Source organism: Panicum virgatum, chromosome 3K, assembly GCF_016808335.1.
Source record: "Panicum virgatum strain AP13 chromosome 3K, P.virgatum_v5, whole genome shotgun sequence".
Lineage (NCBI taxonomy): Eukaryota > Viridiplantae > Streptophyta > Magnoliopsida > Poales > Poaceae > Panicum > Panicum virgatum.
The window spans coordinates 41,404,427-41,420,336 of record NC_053138.1 but is presented as its reverse complement, the minus strand read 5'-3'; the positions used below and the strand labels follow the sequence as shown (position 1 = coordinate 41,420,336).

Below are 15,910 nucleotides of genomic sequence, written 5' to 3'. Positions count from 1 at the left end.
GTGTTAGAAATCGGAACATCTCTATAGAGGTTCCGTATATTTGTAACTAAGTCTTTACCATTTGAACTCAATGTTTGCAACGAAATGCATGTTGACTTCCAAATTTTTTCTATTGGCAAACCAGCACTTAGTTGATTTCATGCCAAGTTTTGGTTATTTTTTGGATCAGTTTGGTAATTACCAATTTATTTTGCAACTAAATAATCTCATGTGATATATATTGAATTTGAGATAAAAGTGCATGAAATAATGTTTTGTATTACATAAAACCAGAAAAGATTAACTTTGGCAAAGAATCAAAGATACTTTGTCAAAGGGACAAAATGTGACAAACAAAATTTAGAAACATGAACTTATAGGAAAAATATTGGGAAAAAAAGAGATCGTTGGTTTGCCGTGTGCCCTGCAGGAGGCACACGGTAAACTCAGCGTCGCCGACGTGGCATGTTTGTCATGTGCCAGATCGGGGACACACGTCAAACCTTCCCTTTTTGCCGTGTGCTAGATCGGGGGCACACGGCAAAAAGGGCACCTGGCCCTTATCCAAATCGAGCTCGTCCCGACCGCGTGCCTCCCAACCACACGCTCGTCCCGACCGCCTCGCCCCGCCCCGCGCCACGCCACCCCGCCGCGCCATCCCACCCCGCCCCGCCCCGCGCCACGACCCGTCCCGTCGCGCCACCCCGGCTGGCCGCGCCGCCGCCGCACCTCCCCGCCGCGCCACGCCCCATCGAGCCACCCCGCCACCCGCCGTGCCACCCCGCTCCACGGCCAACGGCCCCGGCTCGCCGCGCCGCGCTGCCCCGCCGGCACCGACCCGGCCCACCACGACCCCCCGCATCCCGAGGGGACGCGGCTGCCCGAGGCCCGCTCCGCCCGAGGCTCGCCACCGGCCCCCTGCGCCGCCGCAGGCTGGGCCCGGGCATCGCCGCCGAGACGTGGCCCCGCTATAGGCCAAGCCCCGGCCGCCCTACACCCCGGCAGCCCCGGCCGACCTCCTCCTGCCTCAACCCCGCCGGCCCCGGCCACACTCCACACCGCCGGCGCCCGCTGACCTCCTCCCGCCTCTATGCTGGTGATTTTTTTTGGCCATTTCTTTGTCATTTCATTGCAATTGATGCAAATGTGTATGGATAATATAGCTGTATTTTTCTATTTGCATGAAATCAAAGGAAAAAGATAGTGAAATTGACCTCACATACTGCACTAGTGGTATACGCCATCTTGTTGAGCTGTGGCACCTGCACCGACACACGCACCCCCGCCTCGCTCGCCGTCGAGCCCTAGGTGAGCATGTGAAAAAGGCCTTCGCTCCTTTTTTCGCAGTTGCGGCGTCACATGGTGGTGTGCCTTGCACCCAAGTCCAGGCATACTGTTTGGCCCACAAAGGAAAGGCGACGTCCGATGTCACCTTCAACCCGCAAGATCCGCCCGAAATGTACAGCAACGCAAGCGTCCACAGGCGCCTTAGTGGGTACACCTCGATGGCACAAGAAGTTCATGGGCCGGAGTTTGATGCGATCAATGAGCCCATTGATGGAGAAGTCGTCATGAGGGCGGGAGGAGGCAAGAAGCATGGACGGTACTGGTTTGGCGACAGCTTAGTCGACACGGCGACTACTCCCACTCTCTCGCAGATTCGAGCCAGGAGTACCAGCTCAAGCCCTGCCATACGCCCACGGCCAGACACTACATAGATTCAGATTGAGGCTGTCAAGGTTATTTCTATTTCATCCGTCGTTCCTCCATTTTTACATATGTTCGCTTTGAATTCTAACCATGGGATCAAATCCTTTAGGCCCAGATGGAAGCAGCCTTCCAAGCACGGCAGGAGGCGGCAGAGGAGAGGTGGAGGGCCGAGCAGGACGACATCCAGCAAAAATTGGATCAAGCTTTAACATTTATGCAAAGCCTGGGCTCGGCGATGGGTGTTTCGCCTTCACAATTCCCTCCGGCCCCACTTGTTCGTCGTGCAGAAACTCCTCCTACCGTAAGTGGTTTTGACTCCTATCGAGTTTCGGAATGTCTTAGTGACTTAGCATTAACCTAGATTTACTTAAAAATAATATCTTATGATACATCTACAATGACTTAGAACTTAGGCTAATGCTTGTAGTTTCATTCTTATGTAACTCAATATATATTCGCTTATGTGCAGAATCAGTCGGCGGCATCCAATGATGGGCCAGTGAATCCTGACTTCTCGCCTCAGGTGCAGCAGCCTCAGCAGTTTGTGTGGCCACCGCCTCAATGGGTGGCTTGGATTCAGCAGCAACCAGGTTGGTCGCAGACGCCTACATGGCCGCCCCCGCAGATGTGGCCGCAGCACCCGCCACCGCCGCCACCGCCGTCGGGCCCGTGAGTTATATTGTATGGACTTGCTTTGTACCACTTTTATGGATTTGTTTGAACTTGACTTGTATGAACTCGACCAGTACTTGTGGTTGCCGATGAACGAAACAAGACTTTATTTGTATGTGTGTATCAAATGCATGTGATGCTTATTCGGATACATGGAATAATCATTATGATATATATGATTTTCTGGGGGTACCATATACGTAATAATCAAACAAAAAAATAGTTCTGGCACCTTTGCCGTGTGCAAAAACCATGGCACACAGCAAAGGTGCCAATCTTTGCCGTGTACAAAAACTATGGCACACGGCAAAGATTTGAACTTTGCCGTGTGCCACATCTGCAGGGCACACGGCAAATGGTTGGCCACGTCATCGTTCCTCGCTGGATACTTTATTTTTCCGTGGGTCGAGGGTGGCACACGGCAAACCCTTTGCCGTGTGCCCGATATATAGCACACGGCAAAGGCCGGTTTTGCCGATATCTGGTTGCTTTGTCGTGTGCGGCACACGGCAAAGCGTTTGCCGTGGGCTTTTGGGGCTTTACCGTGTGCCAGGGGGCACACGGCAAAGGGGGGTCTCCCGTAGTGAGTGCGGGAAGGAGCTCTATGGGAGGGGAGGCCGCGACAAATATGCTTAGCGAGGGGCGACGGATTCCGAGCGGTATTGCGAGCGGACGTCGATAGCGAGGCTCTTATATGCCAGTTTCTACTCTTTTTCTTTCTTTTACCCGTCTAAATATAGTTGGCGAGTGTATTGGAGATGCTCTTATACCTGTGGGCTATCTCTGGGAGGAGCAACCAAACTCCCAACTAAACCAGCCCGCCATACGTGCCGTGCCCACTTATGGCTGCCACTGGCCGCTGCATGGGCCGACTATTTAACAATGTCCAGTGGTGGAGCCAATTAATGCAAATGCCTTATATTTGTGTTCCTTCCTGATCCACCTCCCTCTATCCACTAGTGGGCGAGCGTTCGCTGTGGCGAGCTAGCGGCGAACAACGTTGGAAACATCTACAGGCACATACATATAAGCTAGCAGTGCACGTGTTTACTGCTTCCCCATTCCTCTGTCTAGCTTCCTTATTTCCTAATACACGATACTTTGAAGTTAACTCAGAAGTGTTCTTGGTGCTTATCTTTTCTCCTTTATCAGGTGGGTAGTACACAGGCGGGGAAATTGCTTTCACATCTATATCAAGGTAAAAGTATCATAGAGAAAATATTCTTATCATCCATATAATTGAATAAAAAACCCCCGATGAATAAGAATAAAAAATACTTTGGAATCATATATAATATTAAATACTTTATACATATCAAAACCCTATCTATCTGAAATTCAAAAAATACTTTGAAATCGTATATTTAGAACTTTGTAGCGGGTATATGGAACTTTAATTCTTTGTATTTCCAAACTTCACCCATCAAATTTCAGAACTTTCTACTAGCATATGCACATTGTAAACATTGTACTCTCATATCCAAACCATTGTGCTGCTCATAGAATAACTTTGAAATTACGTATAGAAAACCTTTAAATTTGGTGTAGCATTCAAAAATTTTTGAAGACATATATCAAACATTTTAAAATACGCATACCAAAACTTTCCACTCCTATATCTGAAACTTACTACTAGCATATATCGAACATTGTATTTGTAGATATACAAATTCGTACTCCAAAATGCAAAAAGTTAATTCAAAACTTGCACCCAAAAAAACAAAAAAACTTTGTACTAACATGTTTTCAAACTTTTTACATCAGAGTTCACAACTTTGTAATTCCAAGACTTTATACACTAAATCAAGACAATAAATTTAAACCTTTATATATGGATATTTGAAAACTATAATTCAAACCTTGCACTTAAAAAAATTCTACTAACATATTTTCAAACTTTCTGCACCGAAGTCTATATCTTTATAAAAATCCAAAAACACTAAAATCAAGTACATTGTACAATTTATACTAGCACATTTCAAAATTTTATGCTCCGTGGGTCCAAAACATCATAAGCATATAAAAGAGACTTTTAAGTAAAATTTTATCTAAGGGTAAATTAGAAATTTCATATAAATAAATATGTACATTCCATACTTTTAAGTAAACGTCTAAAATCTTGAGATTGGATATGAAAAACTTTCAAATGCTATATTTAAAATTTTTGACAAAGTCCAGCTTTCAAAATCATTTAAAAAAACTTTACATTCAAATTTTGGTAACATTGCACTTTGAATTTAGGAACTTTTAATACACTAGTTAAAAAATTCAAAATTAACTCTAAAATTTGTAGTTTAATAAATTAAAGAGTTTCTGTTGGCATGTTTCAAAATATTTTAAGGATCCAAAAAAACTTTATAATTCTTAACTTTAACTCCGAATTTATGAACTTTGTACAAAACTATTGAAAACTTCTACTTATTATATTATAAACTTTAGACACCTGGTTCCAAAATGTTTAGTAACAAACTTTTCAATCATAGCAGAAAAATTTATACTAGCACATTACAAAACTTTATCCTCCATGGGTCCAAAAATTTATAAGCACATGTTAGAAACTTTTAAGTAAATTTATCTTAGGGGTAAATCTATAAGTCCATAGACTTAAAAACATATATTCAGAGCATTTTGACTCAATACGAAAAAAGCTTGTGTCATTAGCACAAAAAATATAAATAATTTTTATCCAAATTTATGAACATTCTAAAATCACACATTATAAACTTTGTACACCTAAATTTGAAACTTTGCAATTCCAAAACTTAACACTCGTGCGTCCAAGAATTATGTACTAGCATGTTACAGACTTTGTACTCCTATATACAAAACTTTATAAGCATATATTAAAAACTTTAACTATTTTCTCTTCCATCAAATGAAAAACTTTGTACAAATAACTTTGTACATTTCAAACCTTTAAGTAAACATCTAAAATCTTGAACATTGGATATGAAAATATTACAAACGATATATTCAAAACTTTTGACATGTCCAGCTTTCAACATCATGTGAAAAACTTTGCATTCAAAATTTGGTAACTTTGCACTTTGAATTCAAGAACTTTGAAGACACTAGTTGAAAATATTTTGCAAAAACTATCTCCAGAAATTTGTAGTTTAATAAATTCAGGAGTTTACATTAACATGTTTCAAACATTCCAAGGATTCAAAAACTTTGCAATTCTTAGCTTTGACTCCGAATTTATGAACTTTCTACTAGCACATTGTAAATTTATACTATCACATTATAAACTTTATACACCCAGATCCAAAATTTTGTAGTTCAGCTGCAGGCTGGGGCGGATCTACATGGGGTGCTAGTGGGGATCAAGCCCCCTCTATCTTCCCAAGATCCATGGATACCCCCCTAAGCGCCCCTCCATTTTTAGGATGAAAGAATGAAGAAGAGAATGGAGAGTGAGCCCCCTCTTGACTTGGCTGCTGGATTCGCTCCTGACTGCAGGAAATTTGTACTAGCACATTTCCAATTTTGTGCTCCGTAGGTCCAAAACTTTATAAGCACATGTTAGAAACTTTTAACTAAATCAGAAAATTCATACATATTGGTTAGATACTTATCTACATATCTAACTTTAAAATAATAAATATTTAAACTATAAGTCTGTAGACTTGGAGAACATATATTGAGAACATTTTGACTCCATACACAAAAGAACATGAACACAGAGCTTATGGTATTAGAATTCTGAGATATTTGTGCATACAGAAGCTCAACAGAGACATCCCAACTTATCAAAAAATGCAATGTTAGCGTCTTGCTCATGTCGCAGAAAAAAAATCAAAACTGAAAAAATGAAAAGATGATAAATGAGAGGACATAAATGGGTCCATGTGGTTCCAACTAGAGCTGGCTCGCCATTCGCTGCTATCGTTGCCAGCGAGCACTCGTGTTCCATAGAGACGTCGCTTAGAGTAGATAATGTCCGTTCACGGCAGGGAACATAATAAGCTAAAGCAAAAGTATTAAGAGTAGTATGTTTGTTTGTTACTATGTGCTAGCAGCGCTCGCGCGCCAACTAATATAAGTGTCTATAATAGCATTGCGGATATCGCAAGAAAAATGTAAAACATACTCCTTGACTTGTTTAATCCCAACTTTAATAACTCATCTTATTCAAAAAAAATTGTGCAAATATAGTCAAATTTAGTCATTTTTAAAAAACTTGTATTGATAAAGCAAGCCATAACAAAAGAATTAATATTTTGCATAAATTTTTGAATGAGTCGAGGGGTCAGACTTGAGGTCGGGTCAAAAAGTCAAACGACCAATAATTTGGAAAGTATAACTAAAGATAGATATTGTATGCTTAAGGAAAAGGAATACACGGTGGCAATATTGCCTCAAATATATTGCCTCACAATGGGCATGGTTAATAAATTAAACTGTTTGGGTGAGCGTGGACGATCCAAACTATATTTGCAATCTTTTTTCTTCTTTATTTTCAACATGTACAAGAATTTTCACGCATAAACTAAAAAGTGTGTGTGTGTTGTGTGTGTGTGTGTGTGTGTGTGTGTGTGTGTGTGTGTGTGTGTGTGTGTGTGTGTGTCCACATATACAGACAGACTGACCTATGTTTAAGAAGAAAGGAGGAAATAAATAAATAAATAATATACCACACTCTTAATCACGCATTAGTAACAGCACAACGTAACCTGCATGTTCCCGCCGTAATAAACAGCACACCTACTTCTTGGCGCCACCCGACACGACACCTTCATTCCCAGCCAGCATCATGTACTTGTCCTTCCTCGTGAGCCCGGTGAGCTCGAATCCTAGTGCCTCGCCAAGCACGAGCTGCACCTGGTTGGCCGCTTGGATACTGTGGCCATGTCCGCCAGCCTCGCCTTCGGCGGGGGCGGTGGCCACGCGCTCCAGAAACTCGACGCGGTACTCCGGCTGCGAGTTCATCATGAAGTAGAACGGGTCAAGCCACTTGTCCCCGGGCTTGGTGGACGTGCCGTAGAACATGTCGACGCGGGTGTCGAGAGCGACGGGGGTCACCTCGCCGGTGAGCTCGGCGAACAGAGGGCTGAACCGGAGCAGGTAGGGCTCGCGGCACGTCGTGCCTTCCGGGCACACCACGAGGTCGCCGCGCGCCAGCAACGCCTCCATGCGCCGGCGGTCCTCGTCCCGGTCCCGCGTAAGTCGCGCCGTGCGGATGGGTGCGAGCAGCTCTGAGACCGGGCTCACGCTATACGTCACCGCCGTCACGGGCTTGTTCAGGCCTGCAGCGACTGTGATCGGGTCGAGGAGGGTGCGGTGGTTGCAGACGTAGAGGCGCCCACCTACCTTGTTTTTCTCTCTGCTGGCGTCCGGGGACGGGCCGGCGACAAGGCGGGAGCGCATGCCGGTGGCCGCGGCCAGCGGGACAGAGACGCGGTAGGGTAGCACGCCAAATGCGAGGCAGCGTAAGGCGGCGAGGAAGATTCCCAAGGGGAGGTAGGTGTACATGGCGAGCGCCGCGAAGAAGGTCGGCCTGAAGGCGAGGCGGCCGTCGTGGAAGACCAACTTGTTGGGGTACTTGTCCCTCGGCAATGGCTGCCACGCCTTCTTGTCGGCTTCGCTTATGACATAGGTCTCCTGTAACCAGACGATTGTGGATTAGTACATTTTGATTGAAGAATACAAATTCCCAGATTTCCGTTTTAACTGAGGGCTGGAATTTGTTAACTTTCGAATAATACTAGAATATAATATAATGTACTTTTTATTATTAAGAGGAACTGCAACGATTATATTCTCTGATTGAAAATCTAACTTACATCAACTCTACACGGCACATGAATATAGGTTGGTAATCGTTGCCACCTAACTTCAACTAAGAATCGCATGCATGCCTCACAGATCCGGAGCGTGGAATTTATCCTATGTGCTCCAAGTTCAAACCAAACATCGCCTACTCATTCCTTGGGACAAGCAATCTCCAAAGTCTTGTTTACCCTAGCTACCTGTACTTTAAATATAGTTCTCATAACTGCAACTCTCATACGGAATATACTTTGCGTTGGCTTGTTTTCATAAAGAAAGGACTGGCATTAAAAAAATAATACTAGCATACGGAATAATACTATCAAAGATAGCCTTAGGCACCGGTTTTTTTACCCAGTACTGATGACCATGGCCAAAGGTCCCAGTTTCAAGGTACCGGTTCAAAAATCGTTACCTTAGGCCCTCTACAACCGGTGCCTATAGCCTCTTTTCTAGTAGTGACTGCAGTGAATCCAAGCTTACGCCTAAACTTGGGGCGAGGCCAAGGGGGTGTTTGCTTGGTTACTTGATGCTTTATAAATGGGGCTGCCTCTAGTTTTTAGGGCAGCCAAATTTACTTCAACTCTAGAGTTTTTAATTCTAATTTTTAACAGAGGACTCCCTACGGACCCCTAGGAATTGGGGGTGGATAAGAAGATTAAGAGACCTTCCCAAATAGAGGGTCGAGTAGGGGGTCTGCTTAACTGTAACTTTTTTATTTAACCCTCTAAATTTAAGATAGGGGACTATATATTTAAAGTTAAAGGGTCCGCTAGAATTGTTGTAAGCCCCAAATAAGCCCCATTTCATTCGAACACCTAGGTTTAAAGGTGAGGCTTATTATAAACCTCTCCATAAGCCCATAAATCCCTTTAAGGGTTGCATTGAGATTTTTCTGTGGACCCCACCAAGAGAACATCACTTTCCAACCTCTACCCTTCCACAACCCTATTCATTCAGCTACTAAAGAGGATATTAATAAGGGTCACAGGGCTCATTAGCTACTACGGAGGCTTATTATAAACGCATACAACCAAACACCTATTTAGGCTTATTATAAACCTCCCCATGTGAGAGGCTTATAGGCTTATAAGAAGCCTCAAGTAACCAAACAGGCCTGAAGTACCGTACCATGACTATAAAGCTAGTCTCGGCAAGGAGTGTTATCGCACAGTTATCAAGATTGAAAACTTGGTAATTGTGGCGGAGGAGCATCATGGTGATGACATTACTCTTTCATCATATCTCATGAAACTCCCCATCCTCTCTTCTTATAAATGACTCAGCCATGTCAGCAAATTTGCTGATGTAACATAATATTTAATGCTCATAACACTTCTATGACATTCCATTGAAATTTGCATAAAGAGGGTGGTCATATGTAAAAGCAGCCACCAAGGCTTACGCCTTGGATGTCACCATACTTCTATGAGCATTTCACACTGTTGTAAGAGGTGGTTTCTACTTTTCTTATTTACAAAATTAAAGTTATGATTTCTTGATAATAGGTAACTTCTTAATTAACATATGGTCGAAGTCCATACAAGTTGCAATTGTTGTTGTTCGCATCACCATATACTCAATATATACTATGTGCACCATACTCATAATTAAAATAATCCTAGTTTAATGATCCATTATTCCCACTATTATAGATAGAAGCTAATATGGAACATTCCATTTATTTTTTTCACAATATCAGTATAAACCTCACCTCACAAATTACGACGATGATTATTAAAAAAATGTATTTTGTGTGTTTATTAGTCTGAGTCAATCGCTTAAGTTTTAATATTAATCTTCATCTCACGGACTTAAAACTTTAGTCATGGAATTAACTGGTGGCATAGCTTAATAATCACATACAAATGTGCAATTCCTCTAGCATATAGCTACAGTAAGTCCAGAGGAAACATTTCAGCTACCGTACTGTACATAATGTTTATCATCGTATTTCCAGAATGACCTCTCGCTCGTTTTTATCGTTTATTACAAGGTTATAAGCAGCAAAGTTCTTGCATCACTACGCCAAAAGCAGGACATGGCAAAGGCCGAAATACTCAGGGCAAACACTTCGCCATGTGCGGCACACGGCAAACAACAGCCGGTAAAGAGACTGTTTGCCGTGGGTCGTTTCTCGGGTACATGGCAAAGTTTGCTATGTACCACGTTGGCCCACGGCAAAAAAAAAGTAACCTTTTTGCACAACAAAACTATCTATATACGTAGAGTAATAAATTAACAAAGGCTCATATCACCTTGCAATAGCGCGAGACCACGTGGTGCACCGGCCTGCCGACTGCACCAAGAAGTCCCACAGCTCCATCACCTTTGCTCCTCGTCTCCTCCATTTCCTCGAGGAAGGCTCCAACCCTCTCCATGCCCGCGTGCTCCTCCTCCAAGAAACCAACGTAACAGCCAGCTGCCACGGCGACCTCCCGCCCGATGATGGCATGGACGCCGAGGTACTCCTTGAGGAAGCCCTCCACCATGACCCTTGGGAGCGCCGTGGTCACCGCAACGACGGTGCCCGCCTTCTTAAAAGCTTCGAGGCCCTCCATGGTCACGTCTTCCAGGAAGAACTTGGGTAGCACCGCCTTGGAAACCCTGGCCACCTCTCTCTCCCTCAGCCCGAAGAGGGACACCATGACCAAGGCCTCGAGGCGCAGGTCAAGGCCGATGAGGGCCAGGAGGCACAGGACCGGGTATACCAGCAGGAGGAGGAGGCCGCGGAGGAAGCTGCCGGCCTCGACGGCGATGATCATGAAGTAAGGAAAGGTGGAGAGCGGCGAGCGCAGGAGCCATCCCTCCACGTCGACCAGCACCGTCCGGTCTTTCAGCTTGTCTTGTGCTGGAGCCGCCTTAATCCCCGTCGCCGACGACATGGTGCGGCGGTAGTGCCGCCCCGAGATGCTTCGCCGGAGGAGGCGGCGGAGGGACAGGAAGGACCTGGGGAGGGCGGAAGGCTTCTTCGCCATGGCTATCATGTACGTTAAGCAGCGTCCCGAGTGATGCGCTTGTCGTTTTGGCCTTGTTGGTTTTGGTTGTGACTTGTGAGGCTTCTTCGATCGGGTACGGGAGGCTTCTACTTATATATAGCTATAGGAAACGAAGCGCTTGGAGTTTGACTTGGCCGATGTTGGGTGGGGTTGGGGCGCGAATAAGAGAATACCTAGCCCCGCTGCCGAATGACAAGGGAACGAATGTAGACAGACATGCCATGGTTGTCAAGAAAGCCTATGTCAGTGACATGTCCAGATAACAAAGCCATGCATGTGCAGCGGCTTCAAAGCCATCGATCGAGGTCTCCGCGCGCGTTAATAATTGCTGCCGAACTGATTTGATGCATGTCATGTTTAGACAACTAACTCAACATTGTTGTGAAGTGTATAATTCCTGTATACAGTCCCTCACCCTAACGACGAAACTGAAGTGATTTGCTGATCCCTGACCCTGGATACACTACAATAACACGTAATAAAACCGTTCGCTTTTGACTCTGGACTACATTAAACGAACGCGGTGGATCGAATATCTGACTCTGACTGTCACTTTCTTGTTTGACACTAGCGAAGCAAATCATAATTATATTTATATTACTATATCCCATCAGTAGGGACGGGAATTCCTGCAGGGGAGCTGACAGCTGAGGGCTGGCTACCAATACCATAGCGCGAGCGCGTTCCTGCGTGATTCGGTTAATTAGCTTGTGGGATGGGTCGGATGGGAATAGCTGAACCATGTCGTCTTGGTGGCCTAACGCATCTAACTCATTCGCCGTCCTGCTGCCGTATCTGTCGTCTCCCATCTCTCGACGCCACAGCAGCCTGACTTCCAGTTCGTGGAACCTTCCAAGCTTCCCTCTTCATGTCCTCTAGAAATATTTTAATATACATGCTTGTGCATCCACGGCACCGCGTGTGCGTGTTCAGACTATTTGATTAAGGGGGCAGAATGAACACCTGGCGGCTCCTCCGAGATCAGCCACAAACGGTACGCTGCATCTGCGCGCCGAACAAGGTTACATGCGCCATTATTTTGAATTAAAATTTTGTGTATATCTATATCTATATTTGTATACTCCCTCCATTCCAAATTATAAGTCATTCCAAGAATCTTGGAGAATCAAATCATCTCAAAGTTTGACCAAAATTATAGAGAGAAATATAAAAATTTATGACATCAAATACGTGCACTATAAAAATATAGCTAACAAAGAATCTAATGATACTTAATTGGTATCATAAATATTATTATCTTGTCATATAAATTTGGTCAAATTTAAAAAACTTTGACTCTCCAAAATTCTTGAAATGACTTATAATTTGGAACGGAGGGAGTATTATATATATATACTATTTGTCAAATAATGTTTCCTTGGACCGTCTATCCTAATTCTAATCGGAATCCAGACATATTAATTGGAATTCCAATTGGAATATGGACAATCAATGTTTCACACAATCATGGCACGGCCTTATAAAGTAAACGAACACAAAGTTGATGGTACCCCAGAGCCTTGCGTAGATTGCGGCACTATGCCGGTCTTGAGGATTTGGGGACCCGGGGCGAGGGATTAGAGTCGGGGCCTTCTAAAGAATAGCGATACTAATTATATATATAAATTTTTACCAATAAGCTAGATACAAACGAAATATATTTATGTAAAGAAATTAGTATTATTATATATGATATTATGATAAAAATATGTTCTAGCAACTCTATATGCAAATTCATAAATTAAGATATAAATCAATATCACACATATACTTCTTGAAACTTGAAAATTCAAAAACAAATAGCAAGTAAAATTTGAAATCTAGTGCATGCGAGAGTGTTCGACAGTTGTCTCGACACTGCCTAGCAAAGCATGACTCGCAGGACGTCAACACACAGATGCTAGCGGGAGTCACGCACAGTCCTGGCACAATACAGTCGTGAAGTCGCTGCTGCGGCGGCGGCGTCGTTCTTGCACGGAGCACTAGAGGTGTGGAGCCTCTAATGTGGTCGTGTGGATGTGGATTGTGTAATCTCATCCAATGCGGATGTTAATCAATGTTAGGTAATTCGATCACAAAGAACGGGGAGATGGCATAGCGTGGCGCACGTGGAGTTGCAAGGAGTCACCAGTCGCAAGGAACCTTGCATGACAAGTCATTTTATTTAGAGCAAGTATTATAAAGTAATTTAGGTGGGCTAAATGGAATGCCACATTATATTTATGCTAAGTTAGAGGGGAGAGAAGGGGAGAGAGAAGAGAAGTGGGCCACAAGTTTACATCATGCTCTCAACCAGCTATAACATGGACTACAGTAAACTTGGTGAGAGAATGAGAGAAGAAAGATGAATCAATTATCAATGGTACACTCCACCTACAAAGCCAACTATTATATAGGCTAGTTATTAGATTAGCTTAATGAAATAGAAACAAATAATCAGCAGTTGTCTAAATTATTAATCTTACTTTCACTTATCTGTCTTAGCGCTGTAGTTATACCTATATATACATACATAATATACCTGGATTTTGGGGCCCTTGGATTGTAGGGGCCCAGGGCGGTCGCCCCTCTTGCCCCCCCCCCCCCCCCCCCCTAGGGCCGGACCTGCGGCACTCGAATGCAGTGTCTGCCGCTTGGGTGCCATGGGCAGCGCTTGCGGAGGGCTTGCTCGAAGCAATCTTGGACCAACACAGACCATTTGCCGTAGTTATTCTGAGGACTTCCCGCTCGAGGTCTTTGGTGCATTGGATCTCTTCTTGTGGAGGTGGTAGAGGCGTTCCTTCTTGGAAGGGGAGTTCGTTGCCCGTTTGGAGCTCTTGTTGTTTGGTTGTACGTGCTTTTCAAATAGACTCTGGGGGGTGGTTCTAATAGTCAGGGTGGAATCGTGAGGGAGTTAGTCTTCGTATCCTCAGTCGGGATTGGTTTGGTTGGTTGGTAGGGCCTCCCAAGAATCGGTGGCTTCTTGTTGTCCGAGTAGGAGTAGGGAGTCCAGATCCAGGTCGACTAGGGTTTTGGAATTTGTGGCCTCTCAGAAGGTGGTAGCCGCGATTTTTAGCCCTAGCCGACTGGGCATGGAATAATAGGGTTTCGGGGGAGGTAATATGATGGACCGGGACGAGCGATCAGAGGGGGGAGTGAATGGGAGCCCTTGAAAAATTCTCCTCGACGAGAACAAGGCCTATGTTTCAATTTCAATCCGGTCTTTCATCTTACCGTCAAGATGACACAAACCAACTCGTGATAAGCTCATCTTAGAAACAGTTACAAAAAGCTCGACGCAAAGTGGAAGCAAGTGAATAGCAATCTACTCGAGCAAGACGCAACTCAAAGTGGAAGCAACGATTTACCAAACGTCGAAAAAGCTTTTCCAAATAGACCTTCAAAAGAGATTTTTTCAATGAGCATACAAGGATTCAACAATAAATAGCAAAGCTCAAAACAGGCTAAAGCAAAGCTTGTCCCGAAGGTCGATCAAAAGACACATCAAAAATACTAGAGCTAGTCAAGTGCAAGACCAACTAAATTACTTGATTAAGCATGCAAAAAGCTAACAAGTATGAGCTAACAGCAATTGATTTAACAGTGCATGCAAGTCGGCAAGCAACAAGTTAAGCTCAACATTAATTTAAGAAGTCATGTACACGGGATCTAAACCATTTAAGAAACAAGCTAAGCTGCTCACCTGGTGCACTGCTTTGCTGCTGGGTTGCCAGCTTGCCGAGCTGCCCACAGCTGCCTGCACTTGCAAACAAAACCGAAGTGTAGACCGAGAGCAGCTTCTTGCCGCTGCTCACACGCACACGCACACCTGGCAACCAAAAACCTACACAAGCAAAACTACCGAGAGCACAAAATCCAGCAAAAGGCTAATCAAAGCAAGGATTAGTTCAGATAATAATTGAATAAGTTCCACACTGAAGCTTGAAAGCTACGGCAAAAAAGTAACTAGCAAGTTAGAGAAAACAGTGCATGAACAAGGAACTGCTTGCTGCTGAACAATCCTTTGCAACAATATATCGAACAGTTGGTGCTCTTGGAAATGTCCTCTGCCTTGCCGCTGCTCTGCTCGTTGCCAAAGACCTGCAGCACCCAGAAGATCTAAACCAACAACAAAAGGAACGAACTTGCTGCTGCTCCTTAGCACCTGGACACCCACGCCGGCCTGCAGCTTGCTGCCGTGAGGAAGGAAAGGAGGCAGCTTGCCGTCGCTTCAAAGCTGCTGGCGCATGGCCTGCTCCGGCCCGTGTGTGCGGCCTCTGCACACAAGCGAGCCGCCGGTGCTCTACTCGCTGCGCGCCACGCGGCTGGTTGCGGGCCCGTGAGGCATAGGCGACCGGCGAGTGCTAGAGCCTCCGCTTGCACCTCTGCTCGCGAGCGCTCCTCTGCCTGAAAGGTCACGAACAGAGAACAGCAATAGAAGAAAGGGGAAAAGAACCAAACCTTTGATATAAAATTACTTCCTAAAATCACGGCGAATTGAGATGAAACTCGAGCCATAGAATTACGTCATCAAGGACTAACAGATCCATGAAAAAATTCGCAAAAAGATTGAGTAAAACTCCCGAATCAAAAATCACATAAAAATTCTCGAAAAAGAAAAACGCTCAAGGGCACAAGATTGAACGCAAATTTAATATTTCGATTACTCCACGAGATCCCGGTTACAAACCACTCCTAGCCTAATCAAAACATAGATGGCAAAAAGCTCAAACAAAGAGCCAAATCTCTTTTCCAAAACCCTGCGATAAAAGAGGGGACCTCCAAATGAGAGAAATTCA

General features: G+C 44.4%; 1 protein-coding gene and 1 long non-coding RNA gene across 2 annotated transcripts; one reads left to right on the top strand and one right to left on the bottom strand.

Annotated features, from left to right (window-relative positions):
* Window positions 1-1,454: 1,454 nt before the first annotated feature.
* LOC120701461 lies at window positions 1,455-2,272 on the top strand. The gene is made up of 3 exons (XR_005686109.1): window positions 1,455-1,718; window positions 1,799-1,990; window positions 2,159-2,272. It is a non-coding gene; the product is annotated as an uncharacterized LOC120701461 (long non-coding RNA).
* Window positions 2,273-6,709: 4,437 nt separating this feature from the next.
* On the bottom strand, window positions 6,710-11,207 carry LOC120699194 (probable glycerol-3-phosphate acyltransferase 3). The gene is made up of 2 exons (XM_039983083.1): window positions 10,392-11,207; window positions 6,710-7,965 (listed from the first exon to the last, which is right to left on the bottom strand). Exons 1-2 carry the CDS (start codon window positions 11,118-11,120, stop codon window positions 7,069-7,071), a joined length of 1,626 nt encoding a protein of 541 aa, XP_039839017.1. The 5' UTR covers window positions 11,121-11,207; the 3' UTR covers window positions 6,710-7,068.
* Window positions 11,208-15,910: the final 4,703 nt, after the last annotated feature.